General features: G+C 44.0%; 3 protein-coding genes across 3 annotated transcripts; 2 read left to right on the plus strand and 1 right to left on the minus strand.

Annotated features, from left to right (window-relative positions):
* Nucleotides 1–2,944: 2,944 nt before the first annotated feature.
* Nucleotides 2,945–7,206, plus strand: LOC146301395 (meprin A subunit beta-like). Its single transcript, XM_084667355.1, has 10 exons — nt 2,945–3,060; nt 3,449–3,627; nt 3,736–3,954; nt 4,090–4,248; nt 4,451–4,675; nt 4,794–5,249; nt 5,447–5,620; nt 6,025–6,133; nt 6,262–6,417; nt 6,646–7,206. The coding sequence occupies exons 1-10, from the start codon at nt 2,945–2,947 to the stop codon at nt 6,722–6,724; spliced, it is 1,872 nt and encodes a 623-aa protein (XP_084523481.1). The 3' UTR covers nt 6,725–7,206.
* Nucleotides 7,207–7,499: 293 nt separating this feature from the next.
* Nucleotides 7,500–12,083, plus strand: tomm40 (translocase of outer mitochondrial membrane 40 homolog (yeast)). Its single transcript, XM_084667341.1, has 9 exons — nt 7,500–7,635; nt 8,123–8,340; nt 8,775–8,842; nt 8,983–9,177; nt 9,344–9,449; nt 9,579–9,701; nt 10,855–10,931; nt 11,092–11,194; nt 11,642–12,083. Exons 2-9 carry the CDS (start codon nt 8,124–8,126, stop codon nt 11,779–11,781), a joined length of 1,029 nt encoding a protein of 342 aa, XP_084523467.1. The 5' UTR covers nt 7,500–7,635; nt 8,123; the 3' UTR covers nt 11,782–12,083.
* Nucleotides 12,084–12,801: 718 nt separating this feature from the next.
* On the minus strand, nt 12,802–20,665 carry ddx61 (DEAD (Asp-Glu-Ala-Asp) box helicase 61). Its single transcript, XM_084667370.1, has 13 exons — nt 20,512–20,665; nt 18,837–19,740; nt 18,599–18,662; nt 18,411–18,515; nt 18,080–18,209; nt 17,071–17,217; nt 16,711–16,805; nt 16,199–16,321; nt 15,916–16,044; nt 15,304–15,484; nt 15,105–15,206; nt 14,665–14,879; nt 12,802–14,332 (listed from the first exon to the last, which is right to left on the minus strand). The coding sequence occupies exons 2-12, from the start codon at nt 19,010–19,012 to the stop codon at nt 14,668–14,670; spliced, it is 1,464 nt and encodes a 487-aa protein (XP_084523496.1). The 5' UTR covers nt 19,013–19,740; nt 20,512–20,665; the 3' UTR covers nt 12,802–14,332; nt 14,665–14,667.
* Between the last annotated feature and the right edge of the window lie 70 nt (nt 20,666–20,735).

Below are 20,735 nucleotides of genomic sequence, written 5' to 3' on the forward strand. Positions count from 1 at the left end.
TTCAAAACTGAAATTCAGTTGATGAGGAATCATACCCAGTCAGCAACTGGTCTTTAACGTAACAGTTTTATTTTTGACAGACTTGTTCTCAAATTCCTGCTCTTTGTAAAATTAAATTTTTATTTTAATTGAACAAAATCAGCTTTACAATCTATGATCTCTCAGGAGCACCTCAAGATTATGTATTTCACTACATTTCTTATTGTGAGCTTAACTGTCTCACAAACATTGAGTCTGGTAAGAGCTTTTTTGTCAATTTGTCAATATATCAATGTTTTGGGTATAAACACGTTCTACGTAACCTGAAGACTAATCATGTGTATACTGTCCTTTTCTTCAATGCATTACATGTCGTTTTATTAATTGTATAATATATAAATGTGAACTATCAGTTAAAAGTAGTATTAGTACCAGATTTTAATATTTAATGACAGAATTAAAGTGTCTTCTTGTAAAATAAAGAAATAAGAAATGTAGTTATGCTTCAAACTGCCTCAGAGTGCAGCCTCATAGTCGTTTAACACTGTAAAAGTCAGACAGGTAGAAGTCAGATAGTTGATAGATAACCTGTTAACCAGATAACCTTTGACTGATGACCTTATAGGACTAGTAGCTAAAAGTAGTAAAAAGGCCTGAAAAAATGTAGTCTATAAAAAAGATAGTACCCTGGTGGTGAAGGTCTGGTGCTTTAATCAATTGTTTTATTTACTATTGTATACGGCGGATAAGCTTTTTCAAGTTCAAGTTCAAGTCTTTTATTGTCAGGTACACAGAACAACACAAGGTCAGACTGTCCATTGAAATTCTTGGGATAAGACAACGCAAGGCAACCTGGCATAATAAACGTATCAGTATTTAGAACATAGATTCTAGAACATAGATTATTTTTCAGATTATTCTCGATTTCTAAATATTTTAAATGTTGGCATTTGGGCCCAGTTTCCCCGACATGGTTTAATGTCTTAGCCTGAGAAAGTCTTCAGTGCAGATCTTCATTACATTTTTCTTTTACTTTAGGACCAGGCTTACTCCATGTCTAGGAAACTGGGCCTTAGAGTGTCCATTTCTATTATATATTAGGATTAAAATAAAATATAGTTTTGCATGATCATAATGCCTGTCTTCATAAATCCATGTATCACATGGATTATACAAATGTATCAATTATATAATATATTAACGTGAATGTATTTCACTTTATTTGCAGACTCAAGGTCCAGATAGAAAAATGTAGTTGTGCTTCAAACTGCCTCTGAGTGCAGCTCCGTAGTCGTTTAACACTGTAGAAGTCAGAGAGGTAGAAGTTAGAGAGGTAGATTGGCAGACAGGAAATCAGTCATCAGCTAACTGTGTTTGACACAAACAGGTTCTGTCTAATTGAATTGACTGCCGAGAACAGATCTCATTTTAGAATGTGGTTTGAAATCCAGTTCAAGCGTTTCCCTGAATCAAAACAGGAAGCATGTACCCGGACTTTAGGACTGTTTTCTTTGCGGTGGTTGAGGTTAGATTTACTGGCTTCTGTGGGCACCTGTGAAAATCCATTCATGAAAATGCTTGTAGTAGAGGTTAACATTTTCTTGGGAATCCCAAGAATCTGTATTCACCAAACATTTCCTCTTATGTGTCATAGAAGGAAGCTTCACTTTGTCTATTGTGTTAGACAATTGACGACATGAAAGATACATAAAAAAGATTATGAGTTTGAGTTGTTCTTGGGTGACTGGTGACAAAATACCTAATTTAGAATGTGGTTTGAAAACCAGTTGCTTAATGTAACTTGAAGCACCCTTATAATCCATTGTACATTCATAACCTAAGGTCAGTTGATAAGGAGTTATACCCTGTCAACAACTGTTTTTCATCTAAGAGATTTCTTGTTCTTGTTTACTTGATCTGAGGGACTTCTATCTTATTATATCTATAGATTAAGGAATAGATTCAAGGACATTTTAATTCTAGCTTTTATTTAAATTATCGAATTGCAACTTAATGGTTTAGAAAATTTCTGTTTATTGTAATTAGCGTGACTGAATGTCTCAAGAACACCTCAAGATTATGTATTTCACGATTTTTCTTGTAGTGAGCTTGGCTGTCTCACAAACACTGAGTCTGGTAAAAGTTTTACCTAAATTATTTCTTGTCACTGTTGTTTATTGCAAATGTTGTTTATTTATTAGAAAATATGAATTAATATATAGTTATTTTTCGCTACTTCAACTTCAAATTCTACACTTTCTCCTAAGCCTGAACCCAGGATCAAGGGTAAGGTCTTTATTGTTGACGTTGAAATTATTATTAAAATTATGTATATTATTATTCTATATTTAGTATGCTGTTAGACTGTCAGTCTGGATGAAAATTCAAATGGCAAAGTAGAGGATTATAAATAATATTCACATTCACACTTCTCTCTTTCTTTTTAAAGAAATGGAGGAAAATAAGGACATCTCTGAAATAAATAAAGGTAAAGTTGTGTTGGGGTGCAGTGTTGTTTGCTACTATCACCATTTTACAACAGTACTTTACAAAACGCCTTGTTTTGAATGTCGAGTGTCCCAACATTAAGGATCAAATCTCCATTGTTCTTTTAGATCTGGGACTAACGGATGGAGATATACTAAAAGTGAGAGTTTCCATTGTATACAGTGTTATTCTAATCTTAACATTTTGAAGAGGGATCTGACCACCATGCTACCACACTCTTAGTCTAAGTATCTGTTTTCTCCTTATGATCCAGCTGGATCCCAACCAAAGGAACGCCATACTGGATACTGACAAGCTATGGACATCTCCAGTTTCCTATGTTCTTGACAACGGTCTAGGTAAAGTTCACTCTGAAAATTGTATTGCTAGGCCAGTGTACTTGTTTGTAAGATGTTTATTTGTTTTTCTGTTCTTCCTTTGATGACTGCTTATAATTACTTTGACTTTTCTTGAAGACATGAATGCCAAAGGAGTTATCCTACGAGCGTTTGACCAGTTCAGACTGAAGACGTGCATTGACTTCAAGCCATGGACCTCCGAGCTGTACTACATAACTGTTCTGAAGTTAGACGGGTATGTGGAACATTGATAACTACCTATTAATTAACTAATGCAGGACAATTAAGCAGATATTACCCTATAAGATATACAATTACAGAACAAACAAATATCTTGGACTATTTGGAACTTGCAACCTCTTCACCTCTAGTGAATACTCAAACCACTGAACTACACTTATTCCCCCTCACATAATTCCACAGTTTTGATCAAAAAATTGCAATCGTGCCATTGGAAAGCTGTTTTCACATTTATATTCAATGCTCCAAACTCTACTTAAGAATTGTATGGCTCTCTATACCCTAATCATTAGAGTGAACCGCTCACCCAAAATTGAAACGATTTCTGTCACAATGAATTAAATCAATTTGGGAGTGTCCTGACTTAACGTTTTTTGTTATAGATGTTTCTCATCTGTAGGGAAAAAAAAGAAAGACGGACAAAGGTTATCAATTGGAAATGGTTGTGGTAGTTTGTCAACAGTGGAGCATGAGTTCATGCACGCGCTTGGCTTCTATCATGAGCAATCCAGATACGACAGAGATGAGTACGTGCGGATTGTCTGGGAAAACATATTAGAAGGTGTGATGAGCTAATTGTGCATAATTTTAATTTTAAGTGTCTTTGAAATGGTCCATGATATTGCAAATTCTGAGGTAGATATTTTGTGATTGGATTTCATGTTGACAGGTAGAGAAAATAATTTTAATAAACAAAGTCCAAGTAAAATCACCACTCTGGGAACTCAATACGACTACAACTCAGTGATGCACTACGGCGAAAATGCCTTTAACAACGGGAACGGATCCACCATCATCACTCTTCAGCCCGAGTTCCAGGATGTGATTGGCCAACGCCTGGAAATGAGCCCCAACGACGTCCTGAAGATAAACAGACTCTACAGCTGCAGTGAGTAGGCCTACAACAGAGGCTGCTGATTAACATCATTATTTTTATATGTTCTTGCGAAATACATTTTTCTGATTTTAGGATGGTCCCAAACTTGGTTAATCAGTCACTGCGTTGTGTATCGCCTCTTTGTAGATGAAAGCGTTGCATTTATGGAATACTGCAGTTTCTCGGGGGAGGGTATGTGTGGGGTGAGCCGCTGTTCCAGGATTGTGGAGAACAACTGGAATAGAGTGGAGAGCGCTGTTGGGGGTCCCTCTGGTGACCACACCAACCTGGATACCAGCATAAATGGTAAAACATCAAAATCATTTTGGAAAGCCGTTATTTGCGCACATATTAAAGCACGTACAGCAAGCATTTATTGCACGGAGCAATTATTAAATGAATAATATGTAGTTTAGAATTTTTTCTAAGGGGTCTTCATACCTTTTAAGAGGGCATGCTAAATCTATGAATAAATATACTGTTTTCTAATTTTCAACTTCTTCTCGAGGGACTGGATTGTTCATGTACTCCAGCACAGCTTCAGGGCAGGAGGGGGACTCGGCCTGGCTGGAGAGCAGGAGGATGACTCCCAGCAGGCCGTGCAATGTCCAGTGTCTGCAGTTTTACTACTACCACAGTGGGAATCAATCAGACCAACTTAATATTTGGATCCGAGAATACCAGGATGAGAGTGACTCCAGAGGAACGCTGCGCCTCATGGGACAGATCACAGGTGGGGGTGTTTGGGGAGAGGGGGGGGGCAGGTTGGATCTGATAAACACCGAGACTAAGTTCAATCATACACACCTCTCGCAGATCGTAAAAGAGGTTGTCTTCTCTGTCTCTCTCAGGTCCAGCCTCTAACTACTGGCAGCTGCACCACGTGCCTCTGAATGCCACCAAAAGCTTCCAGGTGGAGTTTGAGGTGCGTAAAGGAGCCAGAAATTCTACCGGAGGCTTCGCCATCGACGACATCAACCTGTCAGAGACTGAGTGTCCCCATCTGACCTGGCAGCTCAGGAACTTTGAGAACCTTCTAAAAACTAGCAACTCTGGCACTTTTCTGTACAGCCCCCGACTGTACTCTAGTGAAGGATATGCATACCAGATAGTGGTTAGATTATCCAGGATGCATTTTGGCACATATGTGCGTCTGGTGTCTGGTCAGTATGATGACCAGCTCCAGTGGCCTTGTCCCTGGAGGCAGGTGACCTTCCAGGCTCTGGACCAGAACCCTCAGATCCAACTGCAGATGTCCAAAAGTGTTAGCCTCACCACTGACCCTACAGAGACTGAGGGGGTTAATGGTGAGCTTGGATAATTACTGTACTAGTTTACTATTGTACCAAGATGATACTACTGATATCATCCCTCTACAAACAATAATAATACTACTTTTCAACAATTCCTAATCTAATCTGACTTATCAAATGGCCATGTAGAGTACAATATATCACAGTGTTATATTATAATAAAGAAAAGTTCAATTCTCCACTATTTACAGCAACCTTCGTATGGGACAATCCACGTAAGGTTGGAATGCTTTACACTGATGAAAACAACGAGCAGTTCTATGGAAACACTCTAGTTGGAAAAAGGATATTTCTCTGGCTGAGTGACATGAAAACCAAAAACTACCTAAAGGGCGGCGATGCCATCATCCTTGCATCCTTCCAAGGTATTGTATTCAACTTAATGGAAATACATGCCATGTATACATACTTATATGCATACATAAGTATATACATGTGCTACAACACACATGTTAATCATGTTTGCTGCAGCGTGTTCAATTGTTCAAAATGTTTAGCACACCAATAAAGCAATTTACTCACTGTTAGCTCACTCCTGTTTCCAAATAATGAGGTTGTTGAAAGATGCATAAAAATATTATTGTTGTTTAACATACTCAAATCAAATCTCTGAATCCTACACAGGTATCAAACGGACAAAAAAAATTGATTTAAGAGGGATATTTGCTTTGATGCCCTTTGTTGTATTATTGTCTGTGGTGGTTTGACTTGATGATACAGTAGCTACTCATTCAATGTTGTTTGACTTGTTTATGTTCTTTGCCACCAGACATCTCCCCTCTCCTCCAGAACAATTCTCTTCCGTGCCCTAAACTCCCACCTGTGAAGATTAGCAGCCAGACACCACAGAACCTGGATGAGGGTACATGTGCCACACGGTATGGAATACACTTGAAGTTAAGCTGTTTTGAAAGGAATACCGTATTTTGAGTGTAGCTACACTTAAATCTGGTATTTTCCTTGGATAAGAATTCTGAAAAATACTTATCTGTTACTTTTTTTGCAGGTTCATTACCACCAACACTCTGCCCCCTACAACAACCACTCTGCCCCCTACAACAACCATTGAAACCGCTCTGCCCCCAACAACCATTGAGACCGCTCTGCCCCCAACAACCATTGAGACCACTCTGCCCCCTACAACAACTGAGGAAGATAACAGGTACACCTGGTTCAAGTTAATCGTATCTGGAGCATTATGTGAAAATGACATAATATTGAAGCAACACATTAGAAAGTATGACATTAAGGGGTAAATGATAAAACTGTCCAAAAGGAATGTGGTACATTTATACAAAGTACAAAATAAAGTTTTTGATCAAAACCAAATACATAGAAACCCAAAGGCTATACATGTGATTGAAGTCATACTTCTCTCTTTCCTCCACAGTATTTTTGGCTTCTCTCCTGGTGTGGCGTCTTCCCCTGTGCTGCTGCTACTGACTCTCCTGTTTCTGCTGACTCACTGATGCGTGTGCCCCACCACCTCACGGCATGGATCACTGACCTGCAACAGATAACCTGTTATCTTTGATTAATGCCCTAGGGCCTAGGCTAATGGACTAGTGAAGGTGTGCATCATATATACAATCTTATTGTCATTCATGCTTTATTTATTATTATTCATGATGATTTTTTATTGTCATTGACAACCTTAGATCTTCTAGATTATCTACTAATTTACATTTTTCTCTTTTTTAAGTATTTTGTTTCAATTTGTAGCCTATGATGAATTATGATTGAAATTCAAATAAAAGGTTGCATTAATAGAAACCCCTGTATTCATAAATTGTAAAATCACGCACAACAAACTTAAGCTAGTCTATGAAGCTACCATGAAGCAAGGAAGAAAGTAACAAGAAAAAAAGTTTAGAAAAAAGATTTTTTGTGTTGAGTGTGAAAACGTTTTCGAAAGGTTGAAAAAATATTTGTGCAGAAAACAAAAACATTAAAGAATTACATTTACAAAAACAATAAAAAAAAATGTTTTGTGTGTGAAAAAAAATGTTTCGAAAGGTTGAAAAAATCTATCTGTTATTCAAACTTGATTTAAATATTTCCCCTGGTGAAACAACAAAGTTCAAAGTTTGGGAATTGCCCTCTTTTTTTTACGGAGATAAAGCTAAGCAAACTTCAAAGGGTATAGGCTTACCTTTGAGTTATCTCAACTGGCGGATATAATGAAACGACTGATGAGTTTCGTCAGGGCATAACCTCGTTAAAGCTTTATCGCTTCGCCAGTCATAGAGGAGTTTGGATATACAGTAGCCAATCCACAGGTTAGTTTGGAAGAGGGGGTGGGTCTCATTATCAGTACCGGAGGTGGTCTTTGAATTTCACTGGACGGTGTCAAAATTCCCTCGGACTCGTAACACTCAGCGTGAGTAGTTGTTGCATAGATAACCAGTTAATGTGTTGAACGGGAAATTAAAGCACAGTAGAAACAACACCCTTTCACATCTTAATCTGACGAGTTGTTGAATCTGTAACGTGACGGGCGTCAAAGGTTAACCAACCCACCAGTCCAATAGCTGGCTAAATAGCTACCCAGGCTAGCTAGCTAGGCAGCTCCTGAGATAGCTTTGGAAGTTGTACAGTAACTAGCTAGCTACCAACTCGTGTTGTCTATCTTGCGAGCAAGCAATGATTGCTAGCTTGGCCTAGGTCTTGTACACCTTCTGACCTACATATTAAGTTGGATAACTAGAGCTATCTAGCTAGCTATTGTAATAACAATTGAAAATTTACAACATGCAGGAAGCCACTCGCTTAGCTAGCAATAAACTACATTCGAGCTTTCCTTTACGTGCTTTGACCCACCCCCACATTGTGTTTTTTCTCTATTTGCCTGTCATATCATGTTTCAGTATGGGCAGTGTGTTGGCCGCCAGCTCCCCCAGCCCGGCCCTTGTTCCGGGTGGTGCTGGACAGGGGGGGCCAGGTTTGGTGACGGTCCCTCCAGGGTTCAGCATGCCACCGGTCTCACCCGTGACTCCGTCCTCTGCTTCTGGCCAGCCAACAGAAGAAACAGAGCCTCCCCTTCCCAACCCTGGAACTTACGAGGAATGCCATCGCAAATGCAAAGGTGTGAATCATCAGACTGTGTGTCATTCATATGCGAATTGTTGACCAGTGCACTGACATAAGAGCGACTAGCTGGTCTAACCTAGATAGAAACAACTGAATCAAGATAATTAAAAAATATATTGTAATACTATAATTGTTTATCACTTGTTGTATTTCAAGTATGTTTCAATACTGTCAACCTTTAAAACACTTCTTTGTCACCTAGCAGTCCGAGTGCCACCTGATCGCCATCAAACTAGGGAAATAGGCAATCTGGAAAGGAATGTCTTCTATTGGGGACTTGAAGCTATAATAATCTTCTCCTAGCCCTAGCTGACAAAATATATATGATTGTGTTATATTGAGCCTTTTCAGCCTGCATATTGTTTTTTCTATTTTGTACATTGTATAGTGCTCTTAGAACTAACATAGCATGTTACGCTTTCATTTCAGAGGTATTCCCAATGCAGATGGAGGGGGTGCGTCTCGTGGTCAACAAGGGTCTGAGTAACCACTTCCAGGTTAGTTACGGTCTCAAGATAAACCCTTGTCCCCCACAGCATCCCAGTTCTACAACACCTTGCATAACCTCCAACAGTTCTATTTCCTAGCGCTGAGCTGTGGTCTGTATGAAAGTATGTTTGTGTGTGTCTTCTCAAAGGTCAGCCATACAATCAACCTCAGTACCCTTGGCGAGTCTGGCTACAGGTTTGGTGCCACCTACGTAGGCAGCAAGCAGATGGGGCCTGCGGAGTCCTTCCCTGTCATGGTGGGAGACATGGACAATACGGGCAGTCTGAACGCCCAGATCATCCACCAGCTCACCACTGGAGTCAGATCCAAAATAGCCATCCAGGTAAGAGGCGATGGAGGGTGTGGTATTATTAGTTCTGTTGACAGTTAAAAGGCATCATAATTCCGTATTCCGAAAGGTATTTGTCCGTTGCAAAGATGCTGCTCTGATACGATTTGTCGGAAGTTGTTATTTTTTGTACACCTTACACCTTTTGTCTTGTTTGTAGACTCAACAGCATAAGTTTGTGAATTGGCAATGCGACATGGAGTATCGCGGAGAAGACTTCACCTCGGCCGTAACCCTTGGCAACCCGGATGTCCTTGTTGGCTCGGGTATGCTCTTGTCCACGTCCAAATAAACAAGATTGAGGATCGAAACAGGATTCACTTCTTGTACACTCATCACTGCTTTCACACGTTGTATTCAATTTGTGGGGGTGCAACGTTTTCTGTGTTATTCAGGTATTCTGGTTGCTCACTACCTCCAGTCCCTCACGCCAGCACTGGCTCTGGGAGGTGAGCTGGTCTACCACAGGAGACCTGGGGAGGAAGGGGCCGTCACCTCTCTCGTTGGAAGGTACACAGGTGAGTCCCACACGCCCCCTGTCCTCCCCTCACCAGCGCTCCCCACACGCCCCCTGTCCTCCCCTCACCAGCGCTCCCCACACGCCCCCTGTCCTCCCCTCACCAGCGCTCCCCACACGCCCCCTGTCCTCCCCTCACCAGCGCTCCCCACACGCCCCCTGTCCTCCCCTCACCAGCGCTCCCCACACGCCCCCTGTCCTCCCCCCACCAGCGCTCCCCACACGCCCCCTGTCCTCCCCTCACCAGCGCTCCCCACACGCCCCCTGTCCTCCCCTCACCAGCGCTCCCCACACGCCCCCTGTCCTCCCCTCACCAGCGCTCCCCACACGCCCCCTGTCCTCCCCTCACCAGCGCTCCCCACACGCCCCCTGTCCTCCCCTCACCAGCGCTCCCCACACGCCCCCTGTCCTCCCCTCACCAGCGCTCCCCACACGCCCCCTGTCCTCCCCTCACCAGCGCTCCCCACACGCCCCCTGTCCTCCCCTCACCAGCGCTCCCCACACGCCCCCTGTCCTCCCCCCACCAGCGCTCCCCACACGCCCCCTGTCCTCCCCTCACCAGCACTCCCCACACGCCCCCTGTCCTCCCCTCACCAGCGCTCCCCACACGCCCCCTGTCCTCCCCTCACCAGCGCTCCCCACACGCCCCCTGTCCTCCCCTCACCAGCGCTCCCCACACGCCCCCTGTCCTCCCCTCACCAGCGCTCCCCACACGCCCCCTGTCCTCCCCCCACCAGCGCTCCCCACACGCCCCCTGTCCTCCCCTCACCAGCGCTCCCCACACGCCCCCTGTCCTCCCCTCACCAGCGCTCCCCACACGCCCCCTGTCCTCCCCTCACCAGCGCTCCCCACACGCCCCCTGTCCTCCCCCCACCAGCGCTCCCCACACGCCCCCTGTCCTCCCCTCACCAGCGCTCCCCACACGCCCCCTGTCCTCCCCTCACCAGCGCTCCCCACACGCCCCCTGTCCTCCCCTCACCAGCGCTCCCCACACGCCCCCTGTCCTCCCCTCACCAGCGCTCCCCACACGCCCCCTGTCCTCCCCTCACCAGCGCTCCCCACACGCCCCCTGTCGTCCCTCACCAGCGCTCCCAAGGTTTTCAATCTGAGCCTGTTTACCACAGGGTAAAATGCATTAATTTGCTTGGTTTCAGGAACCAACTACGTAGCGACGTTGACCCTGGGAGGTGCGGGCGCCCACGCCACATACTACCACAAAGCCAACGACCAGGTAACTCTACTCCACGGTTCCACTTTCCTTTGACCAGGTAGGGATTGCTGTGTTGTTCCCACAAAACCAGATTGCTATCCAAAATAGTTTTTTTATTAAACTGTCCTTTTATTCCCCTCGCTTGACTAACACCCCCCCCCACCCCCACACACACACACAGCTGCAGGTCGGGGTGGAGTTTGAAGCGAGCACACGTACGCAAGAGACCAGTGCATCGTTTGGCTACCAGTTGGACCTCCAGAAAGCAAATCTACAGTTTAAAGGTGGAGTGCTTGTGTTTGAGCACGTTTAGTTAAAATGATTTCAAATAGATTCAAAGCACACTTCTAAGAGTCATAAAGTGGTTAGTGCCAAGGAACAGTCTGCAGTTTACAAGACACACTGAAATGTTATAGTGAACTATGATGATCTTTACACACATAATACACATAGTCTGCAGAGGTTTTGTGCCAAAATATTTTGTAGGGGTGGCTAGTACTATCGGCAGTGTATCAAGGGAGTCAAGTGGCTGAGCGGTTAGGGAATCAGGCTACTAATCAGAAGGTTGCGGGTTTGATTCCCGGCCATTCCAAAATGACGTTGTGTCCTTGGACAAGGCACTTCACCCTACTTGCCTCGGGGGGAATGTCCCTGTACTTAATGTAAGTCGCTCTGGATCAGAGTATCTGCTAAATGACTAAATGTAATCAAGCACCCCTTCCTCCCTGCAGGCACAGTAGACAGTAATTGGGTGGTGGGGGCCGTCTTGGAGAAGAAGCTCGTTCCCCTGCCCCTCTCCCTGGCACTGGGTGCCTTCCTTAACCATCGCAAGAACAAGTTCCAGTGTGGCTTTAACGTCACCATCGGCTAGACCGCAGACCATCCACCCCGCCCTCCCCTCTTAGCCACCTCTCCTGACAACCGCTTGGACCGGCGGTGAGACAGAGGTAGTGACGTTCAACAGATTCAGAGACTCTCAAACTGTGATTTGTGGGGTAGACGGAGAGGAGTCTAGCCTACATGCCCTAGCAGTCTTTCCCTCAAGGTGTGGGAGAGCCAGTGACTAGAGAGAGCATCATGAGGTGCATGTGCTCAATGTCTGTCAAATAAGTGGTTAGACTAATATATGGTGAAGTGTATGTTTAATGACAAATAAATGTGAATACTTTTGTATCTTTTGAAAGGTTTCTATCGCACAAGGTTCTCGGTTTCCATGGTACTTTTCGGAGTAGGGATAAGGAGAAAGCAAATTGTGATGATTCAACATTTACATGGATTTGACCTTCAGGATAAGTTAGGAAATGTCAGTTAATTTTCCAATTTCGTCTGTAGGATCACATTCAGTTTGATTGCCTGTCTTCGTGGTCTGGTTTGATCAGCCCCTCTATGCTTTTCTTTATCCAGATTTTTTTTTTGTACTTAACCTTAAAGGAGTTACCCTCAAATCAGATGAATTTGCTAAACGTTGTTAGGCAGCATTGACAATACTTTAGGTGAGTATTATTGATGGATGCAGATAGACCCCAGGGCACCACAACAGATAAGAAACCAATCCTTATCATCTAGAGCGGCCTCAGGGTCCCCCTGCCCTCCATGTTTGGATCTTTCCCAGCTACCACACACCTGATTCAAATAAAAGGTCATTATCAATTTCAGCAGAAGGCCAAGGACCCATTCATTTGGATCAGACGGTTGATTCAAATGAATGAAAACATGCACAGGGTCCCTGAGGACCAGGGTTCAGGAAGGCTGATTCAAGTGTACACACACACACACTAATAACATTGCAAAGGCAATGGTTGTTTACACTGTAGATTAGATGCAAGAAGGATACAACTCGCTAATTACATTAAAGATGGGTAAAAAAAAAAAAACTAGCTACACCAAAAAGTTTGAGTGGAGAAAAGATTTTATTTTCTTCTTGAGGCACTGGCATTCATATACTTTTCAGAAAAAGGAAACTTTTTTTAATCAAATTAGATTGCTTGACAGAATATCAACAGTTCACCTCTGCTAACATGACATGAGTGACAGGTCCTTGAGACAGAGTCAGACAAACGGCTCACAGGGTCCATCAGGCTTCAAATCACTGGATTTCACTGACGACAGAAAAGGTTATGGATTTGGTGATAATGCTGGTTAACTGTCCCACCACGAACCTTTGGAGCACAAAAGTTAAAAATGACCAAATTCATCCTCTCTGTTTCGTGCAATGCTTCGGTTGTGTTGTTATCTTCAATGTCAAGATCACTTTGAAAACTCTATTGTTGAGACCAGATAGGAAAACACATCACATTGGTCTTTCTGCTGGTTGACACAATGCTGCAGACTGGCCTATGACAACTCAAAGACAGACAGTACACCAACATTTAATTTGGCGCTTTAAAACCATGGGGAGGTAAATGAAATAGGTGACTTTCATTTGCCAGATTAAAACTTTCTCTGGCGGTGGAAACTGCGGCTATAACTTCCTTGAACATAATCCTTGTCAGAAAACAAGGTTGCACAATGAGTGTCAGGTTCTCCTTTGTGATAGCCCTAACCCTAGATGGGAATCTAATTACTTGCTGCTTACTTGAGCCACAGGGTCGGTACAGGTGTTTTAGAAGACAATAAAAGACTGGAGGGCAAACAAACATGTGAACAGGAAAGTAGATTTACTGTCTGGAGGAGTGAGTGGAGGTTCGATTAAGGCACTTTAGGGACCTGGAGGAAGAGTGACATCCAGCTGAGTCAGACGGCGGCAGGTTTTCAACGCCAGGTCTACTGCACAGGTCTACTGCACATCTAAAAGGAATGCTTGCCGTTGTGATCGAGGCCCCTCGGGACCGTCAGGTTCTACCATTCAAGTTCTCATCTGATCTGCTGAAGTCTGTCTGTACCACTTTGTGCTTAACTGAGGGCATAAAGTACAAAACATATAAACTGATCAACGTGCATAATTGGATGTATGCCCTTTGAGAACTAGGTGAACCACACATGGATGCATCCTACACACGCAGAAAGTCAAAGCGGCTCATTTTGGTTCCTGGAATAATCCATATTATTATTTCAGCTTTGGTTTCTCGGCTCATCCACCTGCTCCAAGAAGCTCTAGGCAGAACCTGACCAGTAGCACAAGCCTCTCTCAACCCAGCAGAGCATCATCCACATCATCCTGTGATGTGTGCAGTATGGCTGTAGCCTTACAGAGCTGGACAGCTGGCACGTTGGGCGTTAATGCATTGGTTTAACTAGACAAGCTGGGAAACTGCCCGTCGTAAATCGCCCCACTGCTGTAAACTAAAAACTTTCGATAAAAAGAAAACTGACAGAATTGGGTGTGCTTTGATTACTTATGGAGGACAACAAAGGAGAATGGGTCCAAATGTTGCTGAATGTGCAGCAGAGGATGTGTGATGAATGCCAGATGCCTCTTTCTCCTGAAAGGGAAAACAGGCTTATTAGGAAGAAATACTGTGAGAGCAAATCTTTGTTTGTTTAGAAACCTAGAGAAACACACAAACTTGAGTACTTTGGCTTTTTTGTTACTACCCATTGCAATTAGCACCCCCAGCTTCTAAATAGTGTTGATTGTGGTAAAGACAAACTCCCTAACTTTGGGACACTCGGAGGAGAAGGAGATAAAAAAAGCCATTTGAGGTCTTCTTATATAAACAGAGCTTCAGAGGACCTTGTAGGCTCCATCATTGGTACCAGCAAACCACACCACCAGAATTCAGAGAACGGCCGACTGCTGCCCCAGGTCTCTCACCGTTCAGGCTGCATTGAGCTCTCTGCGCCGGTCGCTGCCTGCCTCCAGCTCCGCGTCCGGGTCCACAGAGTGGAACTCGGCCACGTACAGGCTCTTGTCGATGCTGCCGGGGATGGGCTTGATGTCCGTCACCAGCTGGTCCTCGATGGACTTCAGGTTGAAGCGGTCCTCCGAGGTGATCAGGTTGATGGCCAAGCCAAGGTGACCAAACCTCCCTAGATACAGGTGCGGACAGGTGAGTGATTAAAAGGAGTTAAATTGAACAACAACAACAACAACAACAACAACAACAAACATGCTACCGATATGCAGAGGTTGTTTTACCATTAGTTCCTTGTTGTGAAATGCCAAAATAGCCACAAACGGCTGTTGTGGACCCTTACTGATTTTCTTTCAGGGCAGGACTGAAGGTGTGGTTACGGTTGAGAAGTAACACTCACCGGATCTACCAATGCGATGCAGGTAGGTCTCTGCATTCTTGGGGAAGTCAAAGTTGATAACCACGTTCACAGCTTGGATGTCGATTCCTCTGGTGAACAGATCTGAACACGGAAAAACATTTACATTTAGTAGACGCTCTTATCCAGGGTGACTTGCAGTAAGAACAGGGACATTTCCTTCCCCCCCCCCCCATGGTACCTGTGCAGACCAGGTTCCTACACAGTCCGTTCCTGAAGTCGTGGAACACGCGGTTCCTGTACTCCTGCATCATCTTGGCGTGGATGTAGAAGCAAGAGTACCCTAGCTGGGTGATCTTCTTGGCCAGCAGCTCCACCCTCTGGGTGGAGTTACAGAAGATGATGGACTGGTTGATTTGGAGCTGGGGAATTAAGGGTGAGGACAAAAAGGCCATCAAAAAAAAAAAAAAAAAACACTATAAAAAGGCGTTTAGGTGTTCGGCACCTATCTCACTTTAACACTTGAGTGTAGGACCTCTGATACAGAATCTCACCAAGCACACCCACAAATGTTAGTTTTTTATATGAAACAATCTAGCTCTCTACATAGAAGCTTTGAGCGTACCAAGCTTTGAGCGTACCAAGCTTGATTCTAGGGGTTGAAAGCCACTAGTTCAAGCAGTAGGGTTGGGAATCTTTTGGTACCTCACAATTCAATTCTTGGAGGTCACGTTTCGATTTTAAAATCGATTCGAGATTTTTCCAAGACAATTGAAGAATAATTGTGAATCGATTCCCCCGCACCCCCCATCAAGCAGCGTTCCTCAAACCATGGTGTCATGCGGCCACTCACCCTGGAGAAGAGGGTGTTGAGGCAGTGGACCTTCTGCCTCTCAGTCACGTACGCATAATACTGAGTGATGCCTTTTAGAGTCAGCTCCTCCATCAGGTTGATTTCGTAAGGCTTCTGCAGGTGTTTGGCCTGAAGGAGAGGGGGGGGGGGGGGGCATCAACACACTACTTACATCCAGTTCAATAGAACGTCAATTCCATTTTTGGAAAATCATTTCCTCTCCCTTGTGGATTCCCCCCCCCCCCCCCCCCCCTTCACCATTCTCAGTCCTCGAGGGGCTCACCATGAATTTCTGCACACTCATGGGGAAGGTGGCAGAGTACAGCAGAATCTGCCGGTTCTTGGCTAGGAAGCTGATGATGTCCTCGATCAAGACCACAAAGTCCTGAGACAGCAGCTTGTCCGCCTGGACAGGAAAGAAGGAGAGAAGGGGGGAGGAGACAGTGAGACTGGCTGTGTTGGTGTGACAAAGATAGACTAGCAGGGCGGTGTTCACACACTGGGCATATGAGTACAAGGCATCTCCAACATTTTAATAATAAACATGTTTTAGTGTCACTTCTAATTGAGGAGTCAGGTGGCTGAGCGGGTAGAGCTCAGAAGGTTGCCAGTTCGATTCTTGGCCAGTGCACATGACGTTGTGTCCTTGGGCAAGGCACTTCACCCTACTTGCCTCGGGGAGAATGTCCCTGTACTTACTGTAACTCGCTCTGGATAAGAGTGTCTGATAAATGTAAATGTAATCAAAAGACTAATTCTCTTCACAAATTGACGTGAGAAACATCTCAAATTCACCTCATCCATGACCATCATCTGGACTTTATCCACCTTGGCTACGCCCTTCTTTATCAGGTCCAGGATCCTGCCTGGTGTGGCAATTACCACGTGAACTGAAGAGAGGAGAGGGTGGCAGAGAGAGAGAGAGGGGTGGGGGGGGAAGTGAGAAGATAGATCTACACTTTGGACAGTTGCATAATGATGTCATATATGCTAAAAGTATACAGTACAGCCACAGAACAGCACTAAGAAACTACCAGTGAATGCATTTCCCTCTTGACCATCTAAGATCAATGGATCCACACAACATCAATAAGGATTCTTTGCCAATGAGAGACAGTCTGTCAACCTCTTCCTCCCCTGGCCAGCAGTGATTACCTATCTCGTCCAGACGCATGATGTCATCCCTCAGGTTGGTGCCTCCTGTTGTAGCCATGACCTTCACCCCACCCAGGTGCTTGCTCACCTGGATGCTGATCTGGCTCACCTGCAGGGCCAGCTCTCTGGTGGGCACCATCACCATGGCTGGAGGTGGGGGGGGGAAGCAGGTTGTAGGGGAAAGGAAAAGAAAAAAAGGTCTTAAATTCAGATAACGAGGACTACATAGCAACATTTCACCAATGAGCAATGTGCTTAACCTGTTAATTAGTAGCGTCACACATATGTGATCGTTCGAAAGCGGGCCCCTCAGAGTACCGTGACACACGTGTGATTCTGAACATTCCAACCGACTATTTTCCGATAAACAAAAACTATATGACAAACGCTATAGTATGGCTTCAAAATGTACAATTAGGAGGCTAACAAGTAACACTAGCAGGTAGTAACATTGCTACGAGTATTATGCTAGGTATCGGAAGCTAACGAAAGCTAGCTGGCTTCCGTTTTGAAAAAATAATTCACTCTGGTGGAAGCGGTAATATTTAGAACTCACTCCTCAATAGGTGAAGCTGTAATGTCAACTTTCTAATCAAACACACAGTAGAGTGTCCTGCTGGTGGCAGGCATCCATCACAGCAGAGTGTGTGTGGGCGTCTTGAGTCTGTGCCAGTCGAGGCAGCCATATGTCAGGGAGAAACTGTGTCCCGTCAAGCGTACTGGAACAGACGACTGCCCACACACTAAACGTGTGCTCGAAACGATAGGACAGCATTCACACACAAGCTTCTTCAAAATAACAAATTGAGGAACAAATCGCACACGACCGACTATCAAAACATCAAGTACTTGTAAAGCTTAAAGCTCTTGCGGAAGCCAAGTGACTCACGAGAGAAGAGCAAGACACAAATCCTGCATAGCTCAAAACTCAAGACATATTTGAAAGTATTTTCTACAGGCGAAAAACAGAGGCAGGTTGAACTTCAGTGGCAGAACACGAGGCCCTCACCTTGTATGTGGTCCTTCTTAAGGTCTATCCTCTCCAGGAGGGGGATGAGGTAGGCTCCGCTCTTCCCTGTGCCGTTCTTGGCTCGGGCAAGGATGTCCCTGCCTGACAGAGCTATGGGGATGCTCTCCTCCTGAGACACACACACACACACACACACATTTAGACTGGGTTAGATACTGACGCCATCATACACAGATTCAAATAAAGCCAAGCAAAACATGATATGTTTGAGTCCCCAGGATGCAAGGCTATGGGCTTCAACAGTTAAAATATCTCAGAAAATAACTGGGGGGGAGAGGGGGGTTCAAAGCATAAAGGACAGGAGGGCTACCTGTATAGGAGAGGGCTTTTCCCATCCCATCTCAAAGATCCCCATAAGCAGCTCCCGCTTCAGGCAGTAGTCCTCAAACTCGTTCCCTTTGGTCGATGTCACATCCTGGGAGAGGAGAGGTTAAAAGGGAACATTATAAAATGGGTTCGACTGGGGCCTCCTAATTGCCATGCTGTCAGACGACTTACTGAGGTTCTTAATCTGGTATCTTTTGGAGGGAGCTGCAGGCACTTCTTCCAGTCATCTCCGAACCTGGTCAGGATTCAGACGGACGCTAATGTGAGTCTTCAGAACAACTGACAGCCCTAGCAACATCTGTTAAAATGAGTGCTTTGGAAATACCAGAAACAAATGACTCAATTTTATTCCTATAGAAGCAACACGTCAGAAGTGAAAGGCTACGAGGAGCCGTTTGTTGCAGCTCACCTTATGCCCCCACTACCCTGGGGAATGCTGCCTCCTTTCGGAGGGACACCTGGTAGCTGGGCAACAGCCAGGGGTCCTGACTGCAGGCCAGTTGTTTTGGCCTGTCCTCTCATCTGCCCGTTTGGCTTGTTCAGTGCCATTATGGATGCAGGGTTCTCCATTCTTGCTGTGGCCATTTTTTTTTTTTTTCCTGTGTTTTCTTAAATCTTCTTTTTAGGAAGTTGGCTCAAATGCCCACGTAGAATCTCTGTGTAAAATAGTTCTAAAAACTGAAGAACTAAAAAGCTTAGTTTCTAACTTCTCCAATCAAAGAATCTACGTGTACACAGCTTAACGTGCAGATCTCTTGAAAAATAGAGTCTGACGTAAGATCCCTGTCTATATACAAGACAACTCTCCAAAAATGGGAGAAATTAGCATTTATATGAATAAATAGATCATATATCAGTTCAAAACAAAATTCTGCATTGGTTCTCTTTCTTTCAAAAGTCAACTGGCTGGCTTTGCAGCTTTCTGTTGTTTGTTTTTTAATATTACTTTTATTAGTAGTATTAGGCTTTACCCGTCTTCTAAACCGGTGAGCTTTGTTTCTGTATGTGTGTGTTCACAGACGTCGTTCTGACTGTCCAAGTGGATATCTGTTTTTTGACATTCATATAAACCCGTGGCAAAATGTGGTCCTCCTGGCCAATCACATGGACTATTACAATGATTTTATATTTGCCGTCTCTTTCGAACTTGGTGTTGTCGCTAATGCTCATAAGTTGGTTCCTGGCATAGACAAAAATACAGGAATAGTTTGGCTTATGTTGTTTTCTTCAGTGAATTTTCAATGTTTGCTCTGCAATTATCGTCACTCGACTCGTATGGCTTCTATTGTAGATGTAGTTGCTGGACAGGCGACCTGTCAGAATGCACCAGAACATACCATTAGGAAACAATGCAGAGAATCAAATCGTGCATTACGAGTTAAATTTTAAATATCTTGAAAAAACACCAGACGTGCCAGGTCATATGTCAGCAGGCAGCTATATAATATTTGTTGCTTGTTACCGCTCCCATATGGCGTGTAAAACACCAGTTGCTTAGGCTTGCCAACAACAGAAGCTTGAGCTAATATTAGCTTGATAGCAATCTTAATTATGCTAGCAAAGTTAACAATAGCTATGTAGCTAGTAGTCTAGGTAGTGCTATTCAAGTTAGCTATGAAGATTAAATTTAGCTTTTTAGCTAGAAACCATGTAAGGAGTGTCATCTCGTTACTCTAGTGTACCGACTGGCAAGCTTGTTAAGGACGCCATCTAAATCATCCTCGGGCTTTTCACCATTACATTAGCCACCACCTGGCTTTGATTGCTAGCTAGCTCAGCTAACCTAAACACATTGAGGCAAAAACAACTAAATAGATAGCTGGCCAATTACTTTCATTTGTCAACATAGCTAGCTGACTATAGTCTGACGGTGAACACATTCAGACGCTTTACCAGAGTTAATCAACTCAACAGCAAAGAACCACATATCTTCCCTGAGAAGTTTAAAGTTGTAGTCAGCGTGCTAGCTTAGGGTTAGCTAGCTAGTTAGCGTGGTGACGTTGGAATCAATAAACTATAGCTAGCTGCGTTTTAGACGAAGTTAAATGGACTTGTAGTCCAATTCATAACAAACATATGTTTACCTTTATGTACATTCATTTAAAGTCTTCTCTTTTTTACTTGGTTGGTAAAAGCAGATATTTGTAGTTCGCTTTACTTTGTTTCTCTAGATATTCACCGACTTCTCACTCTTTTGTCTTCTCTCTCAGAAATTGACAATTCAACATGGCCGCGCGCTCGTTTTTAGAGGGTTGCCTTGATCGCTCGTTCCTACTGGTTCTTCAGCTGCCTGCGCTTGTGCACGATT

The sequence above is a fragment of the Hypomesus nipponensis genome, chromosome 2 (assembly GCF_054491055.1).
Source record: "Hypomesus nipponensis isolate SF chromosome 2, ASM5449105v1, whole genome shotgun sequence".
In the NCBI taxonomy this organism is placed as follows: domain Eukaryota; kingdom Metazoa; phylum Chordata; class Actinopteri; order Osmeriformes; family Osmeridae; genus Hypomesus; species Hypomesus nipponensis.